General features: G+C 44.1%; 2 protein-coding genes and 2 pseudogenes across 7 annotated transcripts in view; 1 reads left to right on the top strand and 3 right to left on the bottom strand.

Annotated features, from left to right (window-relative positions):
• Spink4 (serine peptidase inhibitor Kazal type 4) overlaps window positions 1-3190 on the top strand; it is a 21416-nt gene extending 18226 nt beyond the window's left edge. The window contains exon 4 of one of the 2 annotated variants that reach the window (XM_004838397.3): window positions 1007-3190. In XM_004838397.3, the coding sequence (XP_004838454.1) occupies window positions 1007-1052 (46 nt within the window). In that variant the 3' untranslated portion in view covers window positions 1053-3190. The remainder of the gene's footprint in view (window positions 1-1006) is intronic. The other variant, XM_021252960.2, reaches the window with a different exon arrangement.
• Bag1 (BAG cochaperone 1) lies at window positions 3144-18079 on the bottom strand. 5 transcript variants are annotated; one of them, XM_087183785.1, is made up of 8 exons: window positions 17634-18075; window positions 16127-16255; window positions 14272-14354; window positions 12238-12351; window positions 10785-10892; window positions 9739-9816; window positions 9444-9506; window positions 8060-8907 (listed from the first exon to the last, which is right to left on the bottom strand). In XM_087183785.1, the coding sequence occupies exons 1-8, from the start codon at window positions 17668-17670 to the stop codon at window positions 8818-8820; spliced, it is 702 nt and encodes a 233-aa protein (XP_087039911.1). In that variant the 5' UTR covers window positions 17671-18075; the 3' UTR covers window positions 8060-8817. The 5 variants fall into 5 exon arrangements, 4 of the variants coding, with proteins under 4 accessions (XP_004838528.2, XP_087039911.1, XP_087039912.1 ...); XR_015440033.1 differs by having other exon boundaries at window positions 8177-8907; window positions 9739-9821; XM_004838471.3 differs by lacking the exon at window positions 9739-9816 and having other exon boundaries at window positions 3144-8907; window positions 17634-18079.
• LOC147825858 (sorting nexin-3 pseudogene) lies at window positions 3746-4182 on the bottom strand (annotated as a pseudogene).
• Window positions 6074-7407, bottom strand: LOC101723405 (tubulin alpha-1C chain-like; annotated as a pseudogene).
• Window positions 18080-18232: the final 153 nt, after the last annotated feature.

Here is an 18232-nt window from a genome sequence, read left to right as displayed (position 1 = left end):
GCCCTCAGGACGGATAGGTAGAAATTAGCTAGAAAAAAGAAGGAAAGATAATTTCAAGTAGAAAAAGCATATATGGAAGAGCCCAGGAGGGAAAGGACATTTGTATGAAGGAAAGTATAAGAAGTTGGACATGCCAGAGTGTAGTTTAAGGGAGAATGAGACAGAGGCAGTAAACAAGTCCAGTGAGGTGAGAAGGGCCAGAGCATGACCTTAGTTCATCAGGTCATCTACTTAATCTGTTTATTTCCCAATAAAATCCTCAGTCAGTCTAGAGTTAAATGAGATTGGGGAAGAGAAACTGCAAAGCTCTAGACAGATGTGGTTTGTATTAGAGGAAATATAAGAAGGATCAGGGCTTTGTGCTAGCTTTTAAAAAGATCATGATAATTAAGGACACATGGTTCCAAGATACATTGCGGGTAGAAATGACAGGCTTGGTGTCTGACTGGATGTGAAGGGTGAGGGGAGGGAAGGGGCAAGAGCAATGTGCGTGTTTTCTAATCTACAGGTGCTTTCTAATTTATGGGTGGCTGGTGGTGTCTTATGTCAGGATGGGGATTATGGAGATAGTTGAGTAGCAGCTTTAGGGGGTGATGTTTGTGGACAGCTGAGCCTGTGGTATATTTCAATGCAGATGTACAATGGGCAGCTGCATGAACAGGCTGGGAGGGGTTGATGCTGGAGACAGATCTAGCAGTCATTAGCATGCAGCAGTGGTTAAAATCTCCCGGGGGGAGGGTATGTAAGAGGAAAAGGTTATAAAGGATATACCCACAGACCCCCAGGACAGTGATGGCAAACCTTTTAGAACTTTCAGTTATACAAACAGCCCATTTTGGCATGCATCCCATAGGTTTGTCACTACTGGCCTAGGATTTACACTACATTGATACATGGTGGGGGGGGGGGCGCTCAGCAGGGTGTCTGGATGGACTGAGCCTGGTCCTTGAAGGGTATGTGACAGTTCCAACAGAGGTGCCCTCACCCTTGTTTTCTATGATTCTAGAAAAACCAAAAAAGACATCCAGATCATAAAGGATGGAAAATGCTGACCCCAAAGGAGTGCCTTGAGCCATAAAGGTTTAAGCTGAAGAACAGTAGTGAGCAGGAAGATATGATGTAAAATAAAAGATCAGCCCAATCGGGGATGTGGACCAGTGTCTTCGGGGAGTTGGGAGGTGGTTGCAGATCTTGCACTGTCTGCCCTGCTCTGAATCTGATGTGCAGCTCGTCCTTCCTTCTGATCCTCCTCAACCCTGTCACATGTCCCCTCAGAGGTCCGTTATCTTCTGCCTATTTGAGAGGTCATCCCCTGACACCAGAACATTTCCCCCAGTGCTCTTGCCCGCCCTGGCCTGCACTATTAGGACAAGAATCTGGATGAGATCAATGTCCTCTGGGTGTATGGTTCAGCCTCACCCATGCCCTTCATGGCTTCCTGCTAGGCTGTCCCAGCACTCGGAGCATTCACACACAGCTAAACACAGCGACTTCACACAGGCCCAGCAGGTATTCAGGCTGTTGTATACAGCACAGTTGAATGGCTTACTGTAATATTGAACTAGGTCTTTAATATTCAAAACCAAAAGCTTCTCAAAGCCCTTTGAGTGCCCTCCTCACCCCTTGGCCACTCAGATTGTCACCTGGAAACCCTGCATCTAGGGTTAACTAACTCCTGGCACAGCAAGACTTCCAGCCCTCCACTGCTTTCTAAGTCAGCATCGACTGGCTGATTGACGTTAGAACAACTCCAGGAACACACGGCACACATGCACTCACACAGTGCCCCATGGGGACCCACAGCATCCAGAAATCCCATGAGACCCACAGTCGTGGTATATGCCAAATATCCTGTCTTTTGGCCAAAGCCTGTAGGAGGAGCCCTAAGTAACAGTGTGTGTGTAGAGGCCTGGCCACGTGGGAGCAGTTTCACACAACTCAGATTTCTGCCCCAGGGAGTAGAACAAGTAGGGAATGATATGGGAAAACATACAACATCAAAGAGGAAAGCAGGCAGGGAAGGAAGGAGCCAACATTCCCGCGACCACTAAAATGAGAACACCAGAAGGAACTGTTGCTGATAGATTCACAAATGACAGGGACTAGATCATCTACAAGCCCATCAGCACTATTGATAAACCTGCTTCCTACCTGCATATGAATGATGTAGGATTAAGTTTGGCTGCTAGAGACATAAAACTAAAACAGTAGTGGCTAAAGCAAATAGAAATTAATTTCTCTAACATGGACCTATGCACCTATATTGTGACTCTGCCATCCTCATAACACCTTCTACCTCGAGGTCTAAAGCAGCTGCTCCAATTCCAGCCGTCACATCTATATTCCAGACCACAGAGAGAAGGAAACAACATACCACCCAGCCTTGAAGACACTTGTAAGATATATATACTCTGTTCAAATCCCATTGGCTAAAATAATTCTTGGTCATGCTGGAGCAAGGAGATTGGGAAATACCATCTTTATCTGTATTAAACTAAAAACTAGTTCACTTACTGGAGAAGAAAACAGATATTGGTGACATGTGAAAGTCTTTACCCAAAGTGGGAAGCCCCTCTTATACCCAAGTGGCATACAGCACCCAAGTATCTCCTTTGTGACCCTTCACTCCCAAGCTTCTACTCATATGCTAAGGAGTCACAAAAATTAAACCTGAACAATGTGCCAGACAGTCCACTGGAAGAAACACTTGACTCCCCACTTATATAGATGTGAACCATTCTAAAACCTCAGCGTGGGCTTCTCAAGGTCATGTCTGGGTATGCAACCATGCTGCCCTGGCCGTTGCTGACCGGCCAGAAGTCTTCCCTGGGCTCCTCAAATTGGAAATAAGGAAGCAGAGGCAGTTCTTCTCTCACATGGAGCTGGAGGGTGCACTACATGAAGACCACAGCAACCATGCTTCCTATTCTGTGGAAGAAGCAGAAACTGACTGGCAAGGACATGTGCAGAGATGAGACAGGGACAGCGACTCTGCAAAACGTTTCAGTTTCTGAAACCCAGCTGTCCCTAAGGTTCCCAAAGTGACATGAGGTAACCGGATATCCTGCCCATAAATTTTCTTTTTTTTTTTTGCATATTAGCGATGGATTTTTATTTGAAAACAACTTAAATTTTTAGACAAATGATTTTAGTATATGTTTTATTTTGTTTTTACATAGAATACAAAGATTTCCCTCATTAATCTTCCATGTGAAGGGTACGATAGGGTGGAAGGAAAATACAGTTTGCACACAAGTGTGTACCTTTTGTGTGCAGCACTGAAAACGAACAGTGTAGTGCTCCTATACATAAATTAGATCACGTGACATTACACATTAAGGGGGGGAGAGATATTCTAGTTAATCAGATCGAAGAAGCAAACATGACACAAAAACTGTGCAAATGAGACCAAGTCAGAAACTTTAGTTAGAACACTGAAGATTATACGGGAAGGTTTGTGAGGGTATAGTGTATACCACATTAAAACAGAAAGGAAGAGGTGTCTACATAGAAAGGCTGGAATGAGAGACTTTCACTAACCCAAATTAACTTGTCAACTGCCAAACAAAACTGAGCACATGAGTGTTACTGTACTGAAGGCATGTTACGCCAGTCTCTGTGCGGCATGCTAAGGGATAGTTAGAATGTCTTCGCTGGTGCATATGAATCATTAATGGTCACGTTTTTGCCTCTTGCCAAATTTCAAGCATGTCTTATTTATTAAATGGAATATAGCTTTTACCTTTTATTTCATAAACATGTGAAGACAACATTCATTCTGTGCCAGAGGATGACCGGCAACCTTGTTTATAAACTGCTCCAGCCCTGCTTCCTCTCCTCAATAAAATTGTCATCAAATATTTCATCATCTCCTCTAAAAGGAAGTTGATGCAAAAATGCTTTCCCAGGGAGCGAGGGAACTACAACCTTGCTCTCTCTTTCTAATTCACTTCGTAGCCGTTCAAAGTCACTGTATCTTCTTCTAACAGTAGATTCCTCTAGCTTGAAAATAGGAAGATTTGTCTTGACCCTGATCTCATAGGTGGTGAAGTGGCCAGGCCAACCCCCACCATCTGTGGGTTGCTCACGACAATTGAAGAAGTTGCTGGGCGGCCCATAGATGTCATTCAGGTTCTGTGGGTTGGTGATCAGCCTTTGGGTGTCTGCCTCAGTCTCTGCCATTTCGCTGTCTATAAATTTTCTATTTCACACAATCTCTTTAAGATTAGGTTTATGGTACTTTCAACTAGAGTCCTGAACACCATATGAAGGGCTTCTCAGAAGTAACCTTGAAGCTGTGCCTTGAACACATGGAAATTACTGATTAAAAAGACAATGGAGAGCCGGATTTAGCTCAGTGATTCCACAGACTGCCTCACAAGCACAAGGACCCAAGTTCAATCCCCCGTACAAAAAAAAAAAAAAGACAATAGAGGAAAATTCTTCCAGCTCTGCAAAATCTGTAGGATCACATGTCCCATTTGTTCTCCCCACAGTAAGACTGATCCGCCCCAGGAAAGTCTGACTGACAGGGGTATTCTCTTCCTGGTCCCAGGCATGTGGATGAGCAGGTCTGTGCACAGGCCCCAGTCACTGCTCCACATACCGCCCAGCAGTGTGTGCTGTGGGGCCTTATATGACACTTGTCAGTGCTGTAAATTCCAGTTCTGATGGAGCTTTTGTCAGTACATCTATGGAAATTTCACTCTTGGTGAATACATTCTATATTCATTCACTCTCCAAATACTTGAGGACCTATTGTATACCAGATAAGATAATTGAAATATTGCTGTTTATGAGATAAAGAAGATCCTTAACCCAAGGACTTTACAGTCTATATGTTAAAGGCAAATTCTGTACTAATCAAATAATTTCACAAGTAAAGTATCACAGGGCCCAGGAATAGCTTTGTGGTAGAGTGCTTGCCTAGCATGCATGAGCCCTGGGTTCAATGCCCAGCAGCACAGGAGAAAAAAGAAAAAAAATCAGACTATGACAAATGTGAGAGAAAAGCTATGGAAAGCTTTAAGAGGATGCCACTGAGGCATCCTCATGTGGTCTCAGACAGTAGGTGGGGGTTTCTCCATGGAGAGACATTTAAGTAATGTTCTGAAGGATGAATAAGCATCATCTAGCAAAGGGGTAGGGGTGAAGGAAGATGGTAAGAGTTGTCCAATCAGAGGTAGTGGCACACACAAACGACCCTAGGGCAGTAGAAAGCACATAGCACCTGAAAACCCGAAAGACTAGTGTGGCTGCAGTGGAGCAAACAGGAGAGGGACTGAGATGAGATAGGAAATGGTAGAGGGCAAGGACTTTGATCTGTATCCTAAGAGACACAGGGCATCACTAGAGGTTTCTAAACGGGATTGACATGATATTCTATGATCACTCTGGCTGCTCTGTGTAGAATAAACTGGGTAAGAGCCAGAGAGGAAACTGGAGAGACCAACATGGAGGATAAAGAGAGAGAAAAAGGGAGAGAAGAAAGATTAAGACTTAAAAAAAAAAAGAAAAAAAGAGTAAGACAAAGCACTTGCAACCCTGTATCAGTTGGGAAGAAGTGTAGAGATTAAAAACCTGAGCTCTGGGGCCTGGGATTTAGCTCACTGGCAAGTGCAAGGTTCTGAGTTTGATCCCTGGTGCTGCCAAAGGAAAAAAAATGAGCTCTAACACTTAACTCCCCAGCTTTGTCACAGCTTTCTCACTTTTTCTCTCATCTTGAGCAAACTATGAAAATTGTTTCCTACACTTCTTCATTTTTTTTTTTGTGGTACCAGGATTGAACTCAGGACCTTGCACTTGCGAGGCAGGCTCAGTGCCACTGAGCTAAATCCCCAGCCCTCTTTATGATTTTTTTAAATGCAAACATTTTTTGTTGTTGTTGTTGGTTTGTTTTGGTACCCAGGATCAAACTCTGGACCTTGCCCTTGCAAGGCAGGCTGCGGAACCACTGAGCTAAATCCCCGGGCCCCTGCAAACATTTTTATTGACAGTTTAGAGCTCAAACAATTCCACAGAACAGAATAAAAAAATGTGTAAGACACTGGAGTGTAAACTTGCACCAGACAGATTAATACTCTTCACTCTCTTCCTCTCCATTAGTACTATCTGCTCCAATCTCTTCATAATCCTTCTCTAGGGCAGCCATGTCCTCCCGGGCCTCAGAAAACTCCCCTTCCTCAATCCCCTCACCCACATACCAGTGAACAAAGGCACACTTGGCATACATCAGATCAAACTTGTGGTTCAGGTGGACCCAAGCCTCGGCAATGGCTGTAGTGTTGCTCAGCAAGCATACAGCCCGCTGTACCTTGACCAGGTCTCCACCTAGCACCACGGTGAGAGGCTGGTAGTTATCCAACCTTGAAGCCAGTGGGACACCAGTCCACAAAGTGGATGCTGCGCTTAGACTTGATGGTGGCAATGGCAGCACTGACATCTTTGGGGAGCATGTCACCACAGTACAGCAGGTAGCAAGCCAGGTATTTACCATGGCAAGGGTCACATTTCACCATCTGGTGGATTGACTCAAAGCAAGCATTGGTGAGCTCTGCTACAGAAATCTGCTCATAGCAAGCTTTCTCAGCAGGGGCATATGTGATCAGAGGGAAGCGGGTTCAGGGATCAGGCACCAGGTTGGTCTAGAATTCTGTCAGATCAACATTCAGAGCTACATCATATCTGAGGAAAGTGGTGATGGAAGACACAATCTAGCTCATAAGGTGGTTCAGGTTGGGCACCCAACCTGAAACCATCGAGGTTTCTACGGCAGATGTCATAGATGGCCTCCTTGTCTACCGTGAAGACACAATCAAGAGTGCTACGGGATCTCATGGGTGGTGAGGATGGAGTTGTAGGGCTCAACTACAGCTGTGGAAATCTGGGGGGTGGGTAAATGGAGAACTCCAGCTTGGCCTTCTTGCCATAGTCAATGGAGAGATGTTCCATCATCAGGGAGGTGAACCTAGGGCCAGCTTCCCTGCCAAAGCTATGGAAAACCAAGAAGCCCGTAGACCTGTGCACTGGTCAGCCAGTGCAAGCCAGTCCAAATTCAGTCCAAGACGAGGTCAATGATCTGCTTGCCAACAGTGTAGTGCCCAAGGCATAGTTACTGGCAGCATCTTCCTTGCCTGTGATGAGCTGCTTAAGGGGGAAGAGCTGGTGGTAGGTACCACTGTGCACTTCATCGATGACTGTGGGTACCAGGTCTACAAACACTGCCATGGGCATGTTTGCCAGCACCAGTCTTACTGAAGGTTTAGTTAAAGGAGTCAACTCCTCCCTCAATGGTCTTGTCACTTGGCCATCAGGCTGGATGTCATGTTTTACACAATACAGCCCCCAGCAGGTGTTGCCAATCTGGGCACCAGCCTAGCCAACAAGGATGGAGATGCACTCATGCATTATGGGGACATGTAGGGGTCAGTGGCACTGGAGAAGGCAAGAGGATGACAATGAGGATCTCCCAATGACAGATTGTCAAGAGTCCAGAGGGAGCAGTGCCACTTCTTCCTTTATATGAGGATTAAATGACTAGTATAGTCACTGGAGATTATATATTAGTCATATATATATTTCACTGAACACTCCGAACAGTGTCTGGCCCAAAATACCTTCTGATAAAATGTGGCCAAGCCAGGCACGGGGCACATGCCTGTAATCCCAGCTACTTGGGCAGCTGAGGTAGGATTACAAATTTGAGGCCAGCCTGGAAACTTAGAAAGACTCTGTCTCAAAACAAAAAATAAAAGGGTTTAGGATGTAGTTCAGTGGCAGACCCTCCCTTAAACTGTTGTAGCCCAAGCCCACACAGATATTATATACCAAACAGATAAATAGTGAACTACTATTAAAATTAAGGTTGGGTGGGGCCCTAAGCCTCACCCACTTGTCTCTCTACCATCTGCTGATCTGAGGTCTAATCCAACCAGTCCTAAATTCCTGGGACTTCAGGGAATTCCTTTCTGCCAGATGACATGGTCCTCAAGTGGCTGGCTGGTAAAGGTCCAATTTCCTGGGCACTGTACTAAAGAATGGGGAAACAGCAGTTGACCAGTTTAAGAGGGGTTCCACCACACACAATCTCTCAACTTTATTTAACATAAACTGACTAGAGGCACAAAAAGCTTTTCTTTCTCATACCTCACCAATCAAAACCAAAATACTTTTCTGCTTGATGACAAGCACACAAACTGGTTTTTAATAGCAATGGTAGTGGGTAGAAATCCACAGAACAGAAAGAATTAGGTCAAGAGAGACACTGTGAATTACCTGTGTGCGAAACACCCGACTAGATGCAACTTCCTGATGACTCTGGTTTTATAACTATGAGGACTCTGAGATTGCAAGGTTAGTCTTTATGGGGGTCAGAGATTTAGCTCGGTGACACTGCACCTGCTGTGCAAGTGCAAGGTCCTGAGTTCAATCCCTGGTACCAGGAAGAAAAAAAAAAAAAGAAAGCTTTTATGCATCTAAAGACCAGGATCCCCTATAAACTGAACACTAGTGCTAACCAGCCCACAGAAAGCACCTGAAGGTCAAAAGAGCTGGTAAAACATGCGCAGGGAGGCCCTGTCCAGAAAAAAATGGTGCTGGATAGCACAGCTACACAAAGGCAGAACAAGAAATCAGAGAGCAGTTCTACTTAAGGTTGCAGAGACAGTACTTTTTCATTGAGAACCAGCATAGGAATAGGAAAATTGACATTTGGCTGGTTGCCTCTGGCAGCTCTGGAGTCACAGAGAGCTTCTATTCCAGAGAAGGGAGAGAGGTGGTGCTGCTCTTCAGGGCAGCAGAGCCTCTCTCCTCTGCACCTCACTCAGCAAGGGCCAAGTTTGTAGACTGCAGCCGCTCGGTCTCTTGGCAGATGTTCTCCTCCACTGTATCACACTCAGCTAAGAATGCCTAAAAGACAGACACAGGGTAGTGAGGGCCTTGCCAGAGCCAGCCAACCACTGCCCATCCTACACTTGGCCATTCTGGAACCAGTGGGTGAGACTCTAAACAGGCTGTGCATGGGTGGGGATGGTACCCAGTATGGGTTCCAGGTAAGGAAAGTGAGGGAGAGGAAGTATAGAGCTAGGGATTCTGATTCCATTCTAAGCCAATAACGCCCAAAAGGGTCACACACAAGGGAGCCTTCCCCCAGGAACAGTGTACCACAACAACACAACTAAAGGGGGTACTGCAAACATGAACAATGTCAGCACTCTCTGCTTGCCAGTGAACTTCCTTCTTAAATAGCTTAAATTTAAATGTAACTATAGGCACACGAAATCAACTTTTCTCTGTGCTCTGGGTTCATGTCGATAAATAAATAATAACCAAAAAAAGTTCCATGCCATACACCACATTTCTACACTATCCTACTTTGAACAGATAAACTCATACACCAATAAATTAATGCATTACAGTTTATCATGTACTATCACACAACTCACCTGAACTTTTTTCACCAAGCCCTTCCTTTTTAGCCTACTGTCTTTGAAATTTTCTGGTAGGATCTATGGAAGAAAAAGTTGGCATATAAACAATCTTCAGTGACAATGACATAAGACATATCAGAAACACATACAATATACCAAATAGGTTGCTGATGTGAATGAATTTTTAGGAATCACTTCTCTAGGTCTGTAACTTACACGACCCTTTCCATAGCTCTCACCCCATAAAAGGAACTTTGTTCTCAATGTCTGGCCATTAAAATCTGATCTGGCCAGGCGTGGTAGTACATACCTGTAATCCCAGCACTCGGGAGGCTAAGGCAGGAGATCGCTGCTGAGTTTGAGGCCAGCCTGGGCTACATAGTAAGACCTTGTCTCAAAAAACAAAAAAGAAAAAACCTGATCTGCAACACATTTTGTTCTTTAACTGTTTCTTATGTATGGATGCTATGCCCTGGCCAGACCATGTGCCCAGGAAAATACTTGTTTCTTTTTTATAACACACCCCTACCACTGCCCAGAGGATCCCAAGTCCAGAGTAGTTCACCCTTAAGAATAAAGAATAGGGGGCCGGGGATTTAGCTCAGTGGTTCTGCCGCCTGCCTTGCAAGCAGAGTTCGATCCCCGGTATAAAAAGAATAAAGAATAGGGCTAAAGATATCAATACTGTCATCTGTAAAAGAGAACCTAGGGAGGGGCTGGAGATTTAGCTCAGTGGTGCTGCCACCTGCCTCGCAAACTCAAGGTCCCAAGTTTGATCCCCGGTACCAAAATAAATAAATAAATAAATAAATAAATAAATAAATAAATAAATAAATAAGAGAGAACCTGGGGTCAATGATTCAACAGCCTCACAAGATCTGGGTCTGATAGAATTCTGTATAGGAAATGAGCTCAGTGGACTCATTAGGCACCTGAGTGCCAGGAAAAATGAAGCCCTGTGTTTCTTTGACCATGAGATCATGGAACACTTGAGTCACAACTTCATAACTACAGATTTCAGTTATATACATACATACATTCTTACATATGTATATACATACACAAAATCAAACATTTATATTTTATATATTTTATATTTCATTTACATTATTTACTTAATTTAAATATGACAAAAGCCCATGTCAGTGGCTTATAAGCTCCTAAAGATCAGGAACTGGCCTACTATTCTGTGTATTCATCCAGGACCAACCATGGTGTTTGGCACACAGTGGTAGATGTTCAATATCCTCAAGTGATGGGCTTGCTCAGGCAACAGGAGTGTGTTACTGAAAGAGTGAAACTGACTGAACTATTGCCATGGAAAACTAGTTCTTCTGAGCTACATATTTTATTTACCATGGTGTCAATCTCCTCTAAGATCTTCATAAACTGCTCAATCATGGCTTTTACTCTCCTATCAAGTTTGCAGAGAGCTTCAGCTTGCAAATCCTTGGCCAGAAAACCCTGTGGAGGAATAATGTGTTACTGGAAGGGTGCCTTAAGTCTGACAGAAAACTCCATGCCACAGTACTGATGAAGTAATCACACCCTGAGTCCACCACTGCCCTAGCAGGCCAGGGCACAAATCAGACCCACAACTTCATCTCTTGGGAAAAACAGAAAGGCTGGTCTTGGGCCAGTCCAATAACACTATGAGGCTAGAGGTGTATATCTTACTTCAAATGCTTCCTGAGGCCTGGTTCTGATGATGCCCCCAGTCCCAAGCATGCACCTGCACACAAGAGGCAGGTAAAAGCACAGGTTTTAAGGTCTGACAGGCTTGCACTTGAATCCTGACTGCGGTTTACTGGCTTGTGCCTTATAAGTAATTTTTATTTTCTGTATTAGTACCAATATATTTATTTAAAACTTCCATATAATCATCATCATAATGGAAACACAGAACACACTCATAATGTTATAAAATGAAGGAGGAAAAGATGGTCTTGAGCTATTCCTAATCTTTACTGGGTTTTAGTAACTCGTCTCTAATATGAGAAATCAAGTAGGATGACTTCCACCCCTACAACACCCCACTAAAATCAAGTTCAATTTAGATCTTTTATGAATCAACAAATGTTCTTTGCTTTCCTAAACACAATACACTAGCCTAGACTGCAAGAAGCCACCTGTTCTATTTCAGACACTACATGATTCTAACATGGCAGATGCTCTCCTACGAACACAAATGGAAGCTGGCTGGGGTCTGACATAACAGTGACAACACTTTAAAAGTACCTTTTTTTTTTTCCAGCGCTGAGATTGAAACCAGGGCCTTGAGTGTGGTGGGCAAGCACTGTATCATTGAGCTACTCCCCCAGCCCTAATAAACAATCTTGAGAGGGAAATAACATTAACAGATTCACTACAGGGCCTTAATTTGTATGTTTGGCTGCGGCTCTAAACTACTGGTAATACATATATGACTGTCCATTGGGTGGCACTGGACAGTTCCATCAGGTGGCACAAGCTGCCCGATGGGACAGTCATGCATATACCACTGGTGGTTCAAGCCAGCAGGAACGTGTTAAATATTCCTTTTTACTGGTGAAGAACTTGAAATAAAGACAAACTTGTCAATAGTAAGAGAAAGACCATGAGTTGGGGATGTAGTCAGTGGCAGAGAACTTCCCCAGTATGAGCAAGGCCCTGGATTTGATCCTCAGCACTGAGACGAAAACAGAAAGAGACAAAGACAGACACCAGGAGCTGAACCTAGGGAGTCTGACTGTAGAGTCTATCCTCATAACTATACATTATATCCACAAATTACAGAAGGTAGAAAGTCAAAGTTCATGAAGCACATTACTTGCTGGATTCCAGTAAGCTCTTTATTCAACTCTTCCAAGTGGTCAGCTATCTTCTCCACAGACTTCTCCAAATTTTTCAACTTCTTTAATTCAACCTCTTCCTCTGGATTGCTCTAAAATGATGAATAAAATGAACTTGATAATCACCAAGACCAGAAGCCTCTGATGGGAAAAAAAATCTGACTACAATTAGGCTAAACCATTCACCTAGAAGTATTCTGTGCTTGGAAAACAAATCATAGGGTTATACATTAATGTTTTCTACCTACAAAGACCCTAGTCTGCACAGAAGGAAGGTGTTAGATAAACATTCTTTTTTTTTGGTACTGGGGATCCAACTCAGGTCCTTGCGCTTATGCAGCAGGCAGGCAAAGCCAATAAGCTAAATCCCTGGCCCTAGATAAACATTCTTATGATGACAGCTTAGGTTCAGAGACTGGAGCCAATCTAAGTGCCAGATTCAGCCTCAGCTCCAGGCTCATCAACAGCCTGTCTAGGGACTGGAGAGCAAACAGATTACACTGAACACCTCTGAGGAGTCCAGAATGCCAAGACAGGCAGAATTCAACTATTCTTTTAAATGGAATTTCTAAATGCTACACTTCAATTGAATGCTCTTATTTAATATAATAACAATGAAGAATATTTTTTTTTTGGTGGTGGTGGTGGTACTGGGGATTGAACCCATGGCCTTCGCACTGAGCTATATCACCAGCACAACCCCCCCCCCTTTTTAATTTTAAGACAGAGTCTTGCTAAGTTGCCCAGGCTGGTCTTGAACTTTCGATCCTCCTGCCTTGGCCTCCCAGAGTCCTGGTATTTAATGAATACATACTTCCACTGAACACCCACTACATACTACATGCCAGGGACTATCCTAAGTATATTTCCTGTATCTTTTTTTTTCCCCCCCTGTATTAAAAAAAAAACAAACAGGAAAGAGATGCTGTTTTACAGACGATCAAACCGAGGCTTACTGAGGCTTTTGCAGATGTTCAAACCCAAACAATATAGAGCAGACTGGAATTCAGACCAGTGTCTATATTTTCTGGGACAACTGCAACTGGAGGTCTTATAGCTTCTCCAAACCCAATCCATGGTCTCTGCTGCTCTGCTGTTCATCTCTATTCTCCCTACAGCAAGAAATTTACAATATGTGGCCTTCTTTCACCTAAACAACTGGTAACCAGGGCCAGAAACTTTCTGCTTTGTTACACTAGCCTCAGTTGTTTATTCTTCTTCGTGGCCAAATCCTGAGTCACAGTCTCCTGGCAAATTCAGGTCTGGATTAGATTTTCTTCTATTTTGCTAATCTCTGCCCCCTCTCCACTCAGCCACCTGGACTGAAATAAGGAAACTTCATATGCTCCAAACTCTGCTGTGCTACTGTGTCACAATGCTTTCTGGTCACCTTAGGGGCCACTGCCCTCACCTGTCACCAAATGAATCGTCTTCCCTCTCAGTTCTTTAGTCTGAATCTTTCCTATCAGCGAGGGTTTCCCCCGGGGGAGATTTTAATAAAAATAGTGGTTAAAAGGAGACAGGCTCTCCAATCCTTTTCCATTTTTTGTTTTCAGATAAGGTCCTACTAAATTGCTAAAATGTCCCAGGCTAGACTCAAACTTGCAATCTTCCTACCTCAGCCACCCAGAGTGCTGGGATTACAGGCATGTACCACCACACCTGGCTCACAGTATCTGTTACTGAGGCAGCACAATGTCTCCTAATTCTTAGGCAAAAATCCAAATCAACAGGAGTAGGAAAGTATAAACAACAGAACAACAAAATTGGTAATTCCATCAAACAGAAACTATTTGTTTTTGGTTTTTTTGGTACCGGGGATCAAACTCGGGACTTTGCGCTTTCGAGGCAGGCAGCGGAACCACTGAGCTAAATTCCTGGCCCCAGAAACTATTTGTTTAAAGAAGTGTTTGCCAATGCAGAATCTGGGCCCCCAATTTGGCCTTCTAAATAGAAACATGTATAAAAGAGTCATTTGATTCTGAGGAATTCAGGTGGAAAAAGTAATTTACCTTTTCCCCAATTAACATGACTCGGCAACCATTTTGTATTCCAAGTGCTGACAATGGCATCTCCATTTCCTTCAGAGATTTTCCTGAAAAGTATGTCAAACTATAACAACTGTACAGCACAGAAAATAGATTTTAGCAAAGATACAGGAGACAGACAAATGTGTTTATTAAAGAGAAGAGGATGAATTGGTAAAACCTTTTTTAGAAAGTGTCTTGACACAATTTCACTTGAGATATTTATCCTAAACAAATAACTGAACATGTTCCTACACAGGAACTATTACACAGCACAATCTTTTTTTCTCTTTTTGCAGTACTAAGGATGGACCACAGAGCTTTATACTAAGCTACATCCCAGCCCTTTTAAAAAAAATTCTTTTTTTTTGATAGGCTCTCACTAGATGGCTAAATTGTCCATACTGGGCTCCAACCTTCAATCCTCCCTGCCTCAGCCTCCCAGAGTGCTGAGATTACAGGTGTGCTCCACCATGCCTGGCTTAGTACAATCTTATAATGATGAACTATAAAGAGCCAAATATTCAGAAATTGGGGGCTGATTAATCATACATTTGTAAAACAGAAGACTTTGTAGGCATTAAAGTTTATTTTTTCAGGACATTTCAATCATACAATGAGTGCTGATGATCCAATGTCATAAGAAAAAAAAATGTTATAAAATGTAGGGGTTAAGGGATTTAGTTCCTGGCAGAGCACTTGTCTAGTATCCATAAGGCTCTGGGTTCAAACCTTAGCAAAGCCAAAACAAAAGTTATAAGGGGCTTTATCCAGAGGAACATTTTCTTCTTTGTATTTTCTTCTATTTTGGAATATGAATTTCTATTGCCTTTATAATTCAGAAAATGTTTTTGGAGACAAGGGCTCACTATGTATTCTAGATTGGCCTTGAACTTATTATGTAACCCAGGCTGCCCTCTAACTTGCAGTGATCCTCCTGTCTCAGCCTCCTGAATGTTGCCCCAGCCAGAAAATGGTTTTTAAAAGAAAAAAAAGGTAAGAAAAAATATGAGAAAAGGAAAAAAATGGAAACAAAATCTTTGCAAATAGGGAAGGGTGGAGGGGGTGAAGGGAGGGCAGGGGAAGGGGAAAAAAAATAAGAACCAAGATACTCATGTAATGGTACAAGATCCCAATGATGTATGTAAATGTATTTTATACTTAAAATGTACCAATAAACTTAATGGGGGGAAAAATAAATAAATAAAAAGAAATAAAAGGAGACGCACTATGAAATATAAATAAAATACTCCCTATTATTAAATTCTTTATAAAGACTAGTATCCAGTACAATAAATCTGCCCCTATCAGATTATCAGAATAATGGATTCCTATGGGAACAGGAAGGCAGCCGGGGTGAGGAGGGGGTGGGTCCTAGTGGAAACCAACATCATCCAATGGACCTGCCACATTCTGATAAGTTTGTTCAAAATTTTCCAAGTCTGCACAACACCAAGCACTGGAAACATAGCATTATTCTGCCCTTGTGGAATTTGTTATCCTAACAGAGAAACAGATGTTTACCAACTAAGAAAATTTCAGTACAAATTATGCAGAAGTGGTAGTGCATAGCATGTGAGCAAAGAGGATCTAACCTAGCCAGGGAAGACATCAAAAATGATGAGAATTCTACCATCATGCTAGTTTAAATCTGATACCTGTCCAGGTGCTTGAAAAATCTAGTACAAAGGAGGTCCTCAGTAAGTATTTGTTGAATGAATGAATGAATAAACAATCAAACACAGTCCCAGTTTGAAAACTGAGTTACCGTTATATAGGGTTAGGTAGTTTTAAATCTCCTTTAGCCATATGAGATCAAAGCTAGAAGAGAAATACCTACCCTTAAATATGAGCTTTTGAAAAGGCAATGGAACCCCTGTGGCCTCTTCAACAGCCTGGGCCAGGTCTTGGACAATTGGTTCAGTTCTGCCCTGCTGAGCGGTAACATGAAGGTCGTGCTTTTCATTGCCTGGGCACAAAGAAAAGCACTTGATCTCTTTCAAATAAAACAATAGAGGCCGGCACTTTATCACATTTATTTTACCCACCTTTGAAGGACCAGTTCATATGCCACTCCAAAGTGCCTTCTGCCATCTGCTTTCTTTCTTTCCATGATCTGCTTCCAGGATTTCTTTCCCCTCTATTTTAAGAACTGACAACTTCAACAATAGCTAATATTGTAAACACTTATGGATAAGGGGCTGTACTAGACTCATTTCATCCATTATCTTATTAAATCCTCAGAGAAATCCTATGAAGTAGATACTACATATTATTCTTCATTTCATAGACAAGCAAACTATAAGTGCCAATTCAATTAACACTTGCCTATGGCAACTTAACTAGCGGAAGAAGATTATGACCTTAAATCCAGCTGATTCCAAAGCCCACATTTTTCCTCACAAGCTATCTGCTTGTGGCCTAGCTGCCCTATACTATGGATTGTACTTGTTTTGTCTCCCTTGCTGCAATGTGTAAGAAACTGTTTCTTCCAAGACTTCCACCAGACAAACCTAGGTACACCACAAGTGGTAATCCGTAAAGACAAATGAATACAGTCAAGCAGCAGTGAAATTTTTTTTTTTTTGAAGCACAAGTACTGTTTTCCAAGTAGGTGGATACTCAATAGGTGGCCTGTGTCCAGTGCATTACACCAAGTCTTGAGTTCTCCCAACAATTCCATGAGGTTGGTGGGGGCAGGGGTTACCAAATCTACTTTATAGAGAAGAAACCACAGGCCTAGAAAGGAGATATCCACAAGGTCACTCAAAACTGGAGGATCTAGAATCCTGGTTTCCAGATTCCAAGACATTTCTTCCTCCCCTAGGTGGTTAGGAGGAAACCTCACGGACTCACTGGAGAGTGTAATGACTGGATTCATGGTCTACTCAAACAGTGGATGTGTGGCACCTAGGGCACTCAATAAACAATGAACAGCCCGGCAAGCACGAAGTTTAGACTCATCACAAACACAGGTGCCCAGGCACACTGCACAACGTGACCAAATACAAGCCTGACACAAAGACATACAATAACTGCAAGCACACACACACACACACACACACACACACACACACACACACACAAACTAGGTCCACAATGTTCGAATATGCTCCAACATCGAGGATCCAACAAATGTCAGAGACAAAATACACCGGCCAAATGGAAAGGAGTGCTGACACAAGCCCTAGACTAAAGCCAGCCTCAGGAACGCAGCCAGGAATCTGCTTTGGGACGCCAGGACAAATACAAGGAGCTACGCTTCCGAGAACTGGTGGCCAAACCCACACAGACCCCGCCGGACCATCAAAGCCCGGCACAAGCCCACCCGTCCTCCCCGCACTCACCATGGGTGACGGTCACGCTAAGACCGGCGGCCGCCATTTCCTGGGTCGGGGCCACCTCCTCCGCCCGACTCACTTCCTCGCCTCTGGTCACCTCCTCGGCCTGGGTCACCCTCTCGCTCCAGGTCGAGTGGGGACGTGCTTTCTTCTTCACCCGCGGCCTGCGAGCGCCGGCGGCGGCGCTCCTGGTGGATCGGTCATGTCCACCGGCTGCCCTCCGGACAGATGGACGCTGAGAGGGAGGAGGGCCGCGGGTGACCGAGGACTCCGACCGGCGCGGCTCCCGGGAGGCCGGAGGAGCGCGCCGCCGGCGGCCCTGCCGCTCCTGGTTGCCTCGTGGTCTCGGCGCGCCGCTGTGTTCAGCCAGGCCCGCGCTAGCAGCCCGCCCTGCGAAGGAGCTGAGCTTCGAGTCAGACCACCCCCGAGTTAATTCCCGGCCCTGCCCGGGTCTGTCCGCCACGCCCTCCCCGCTGCTGCCCCGGCCTATCCGCTACGGCCTCCTCCAAGCCCCACCCCGTCAGCCAGGGTCCCGCCTCGCTCACCGAATCCCCGCCCACCACGCACCGAGGCCCCGCCTACTGGAGTCTCCCTCCCCGCCCTTC

This window comes from Heterocephalus glaber, unplaced genomic scaffold (assembly GCF_053883595.1).
Source record: "Heterocephalus glaber isolate CG9 unplaced genomic scaffold, H.glaber_assembly_v1.0 deba00001481, whole genome shotgun sequence".
Lineage (NCBI taxonomy): Eukaryota > Metazoa > Chordata > Mammalia > Rodentia > Bathyergidae > Heterocephalus > Heterocephalus glaber.
The sequence above is the reverse complement of the archived record's forward strand: the minus strand, read 5'-3'. Positions and strand labels throughout refer to the sequence as shown.

Excerpts from the sequence above, each read along its gene's own strand:
- Bag1 (XM_087183785.1), bottom strand. The coding sequence starts at position 17,670 with ATGGCGGCCGCCGGTCTTAGCGTGACCGTCACCCATG. Across the intron at positions 14,355-16,126 it reads TCAAAAGCTCATATTTAAGG|GAAAATCTCTGAAGGAAATG; the intron begins GTAGGTATTTCT and ends CATACTTTTCAG. Across the intron at positions 10,893-12,237 it reads AGCTTACTGGAATCCAGCAA|GGTTTTCTGGCCAAGGATTT; the intron begins GTAATGTGCTTC and ends ATTCCTCCACAG.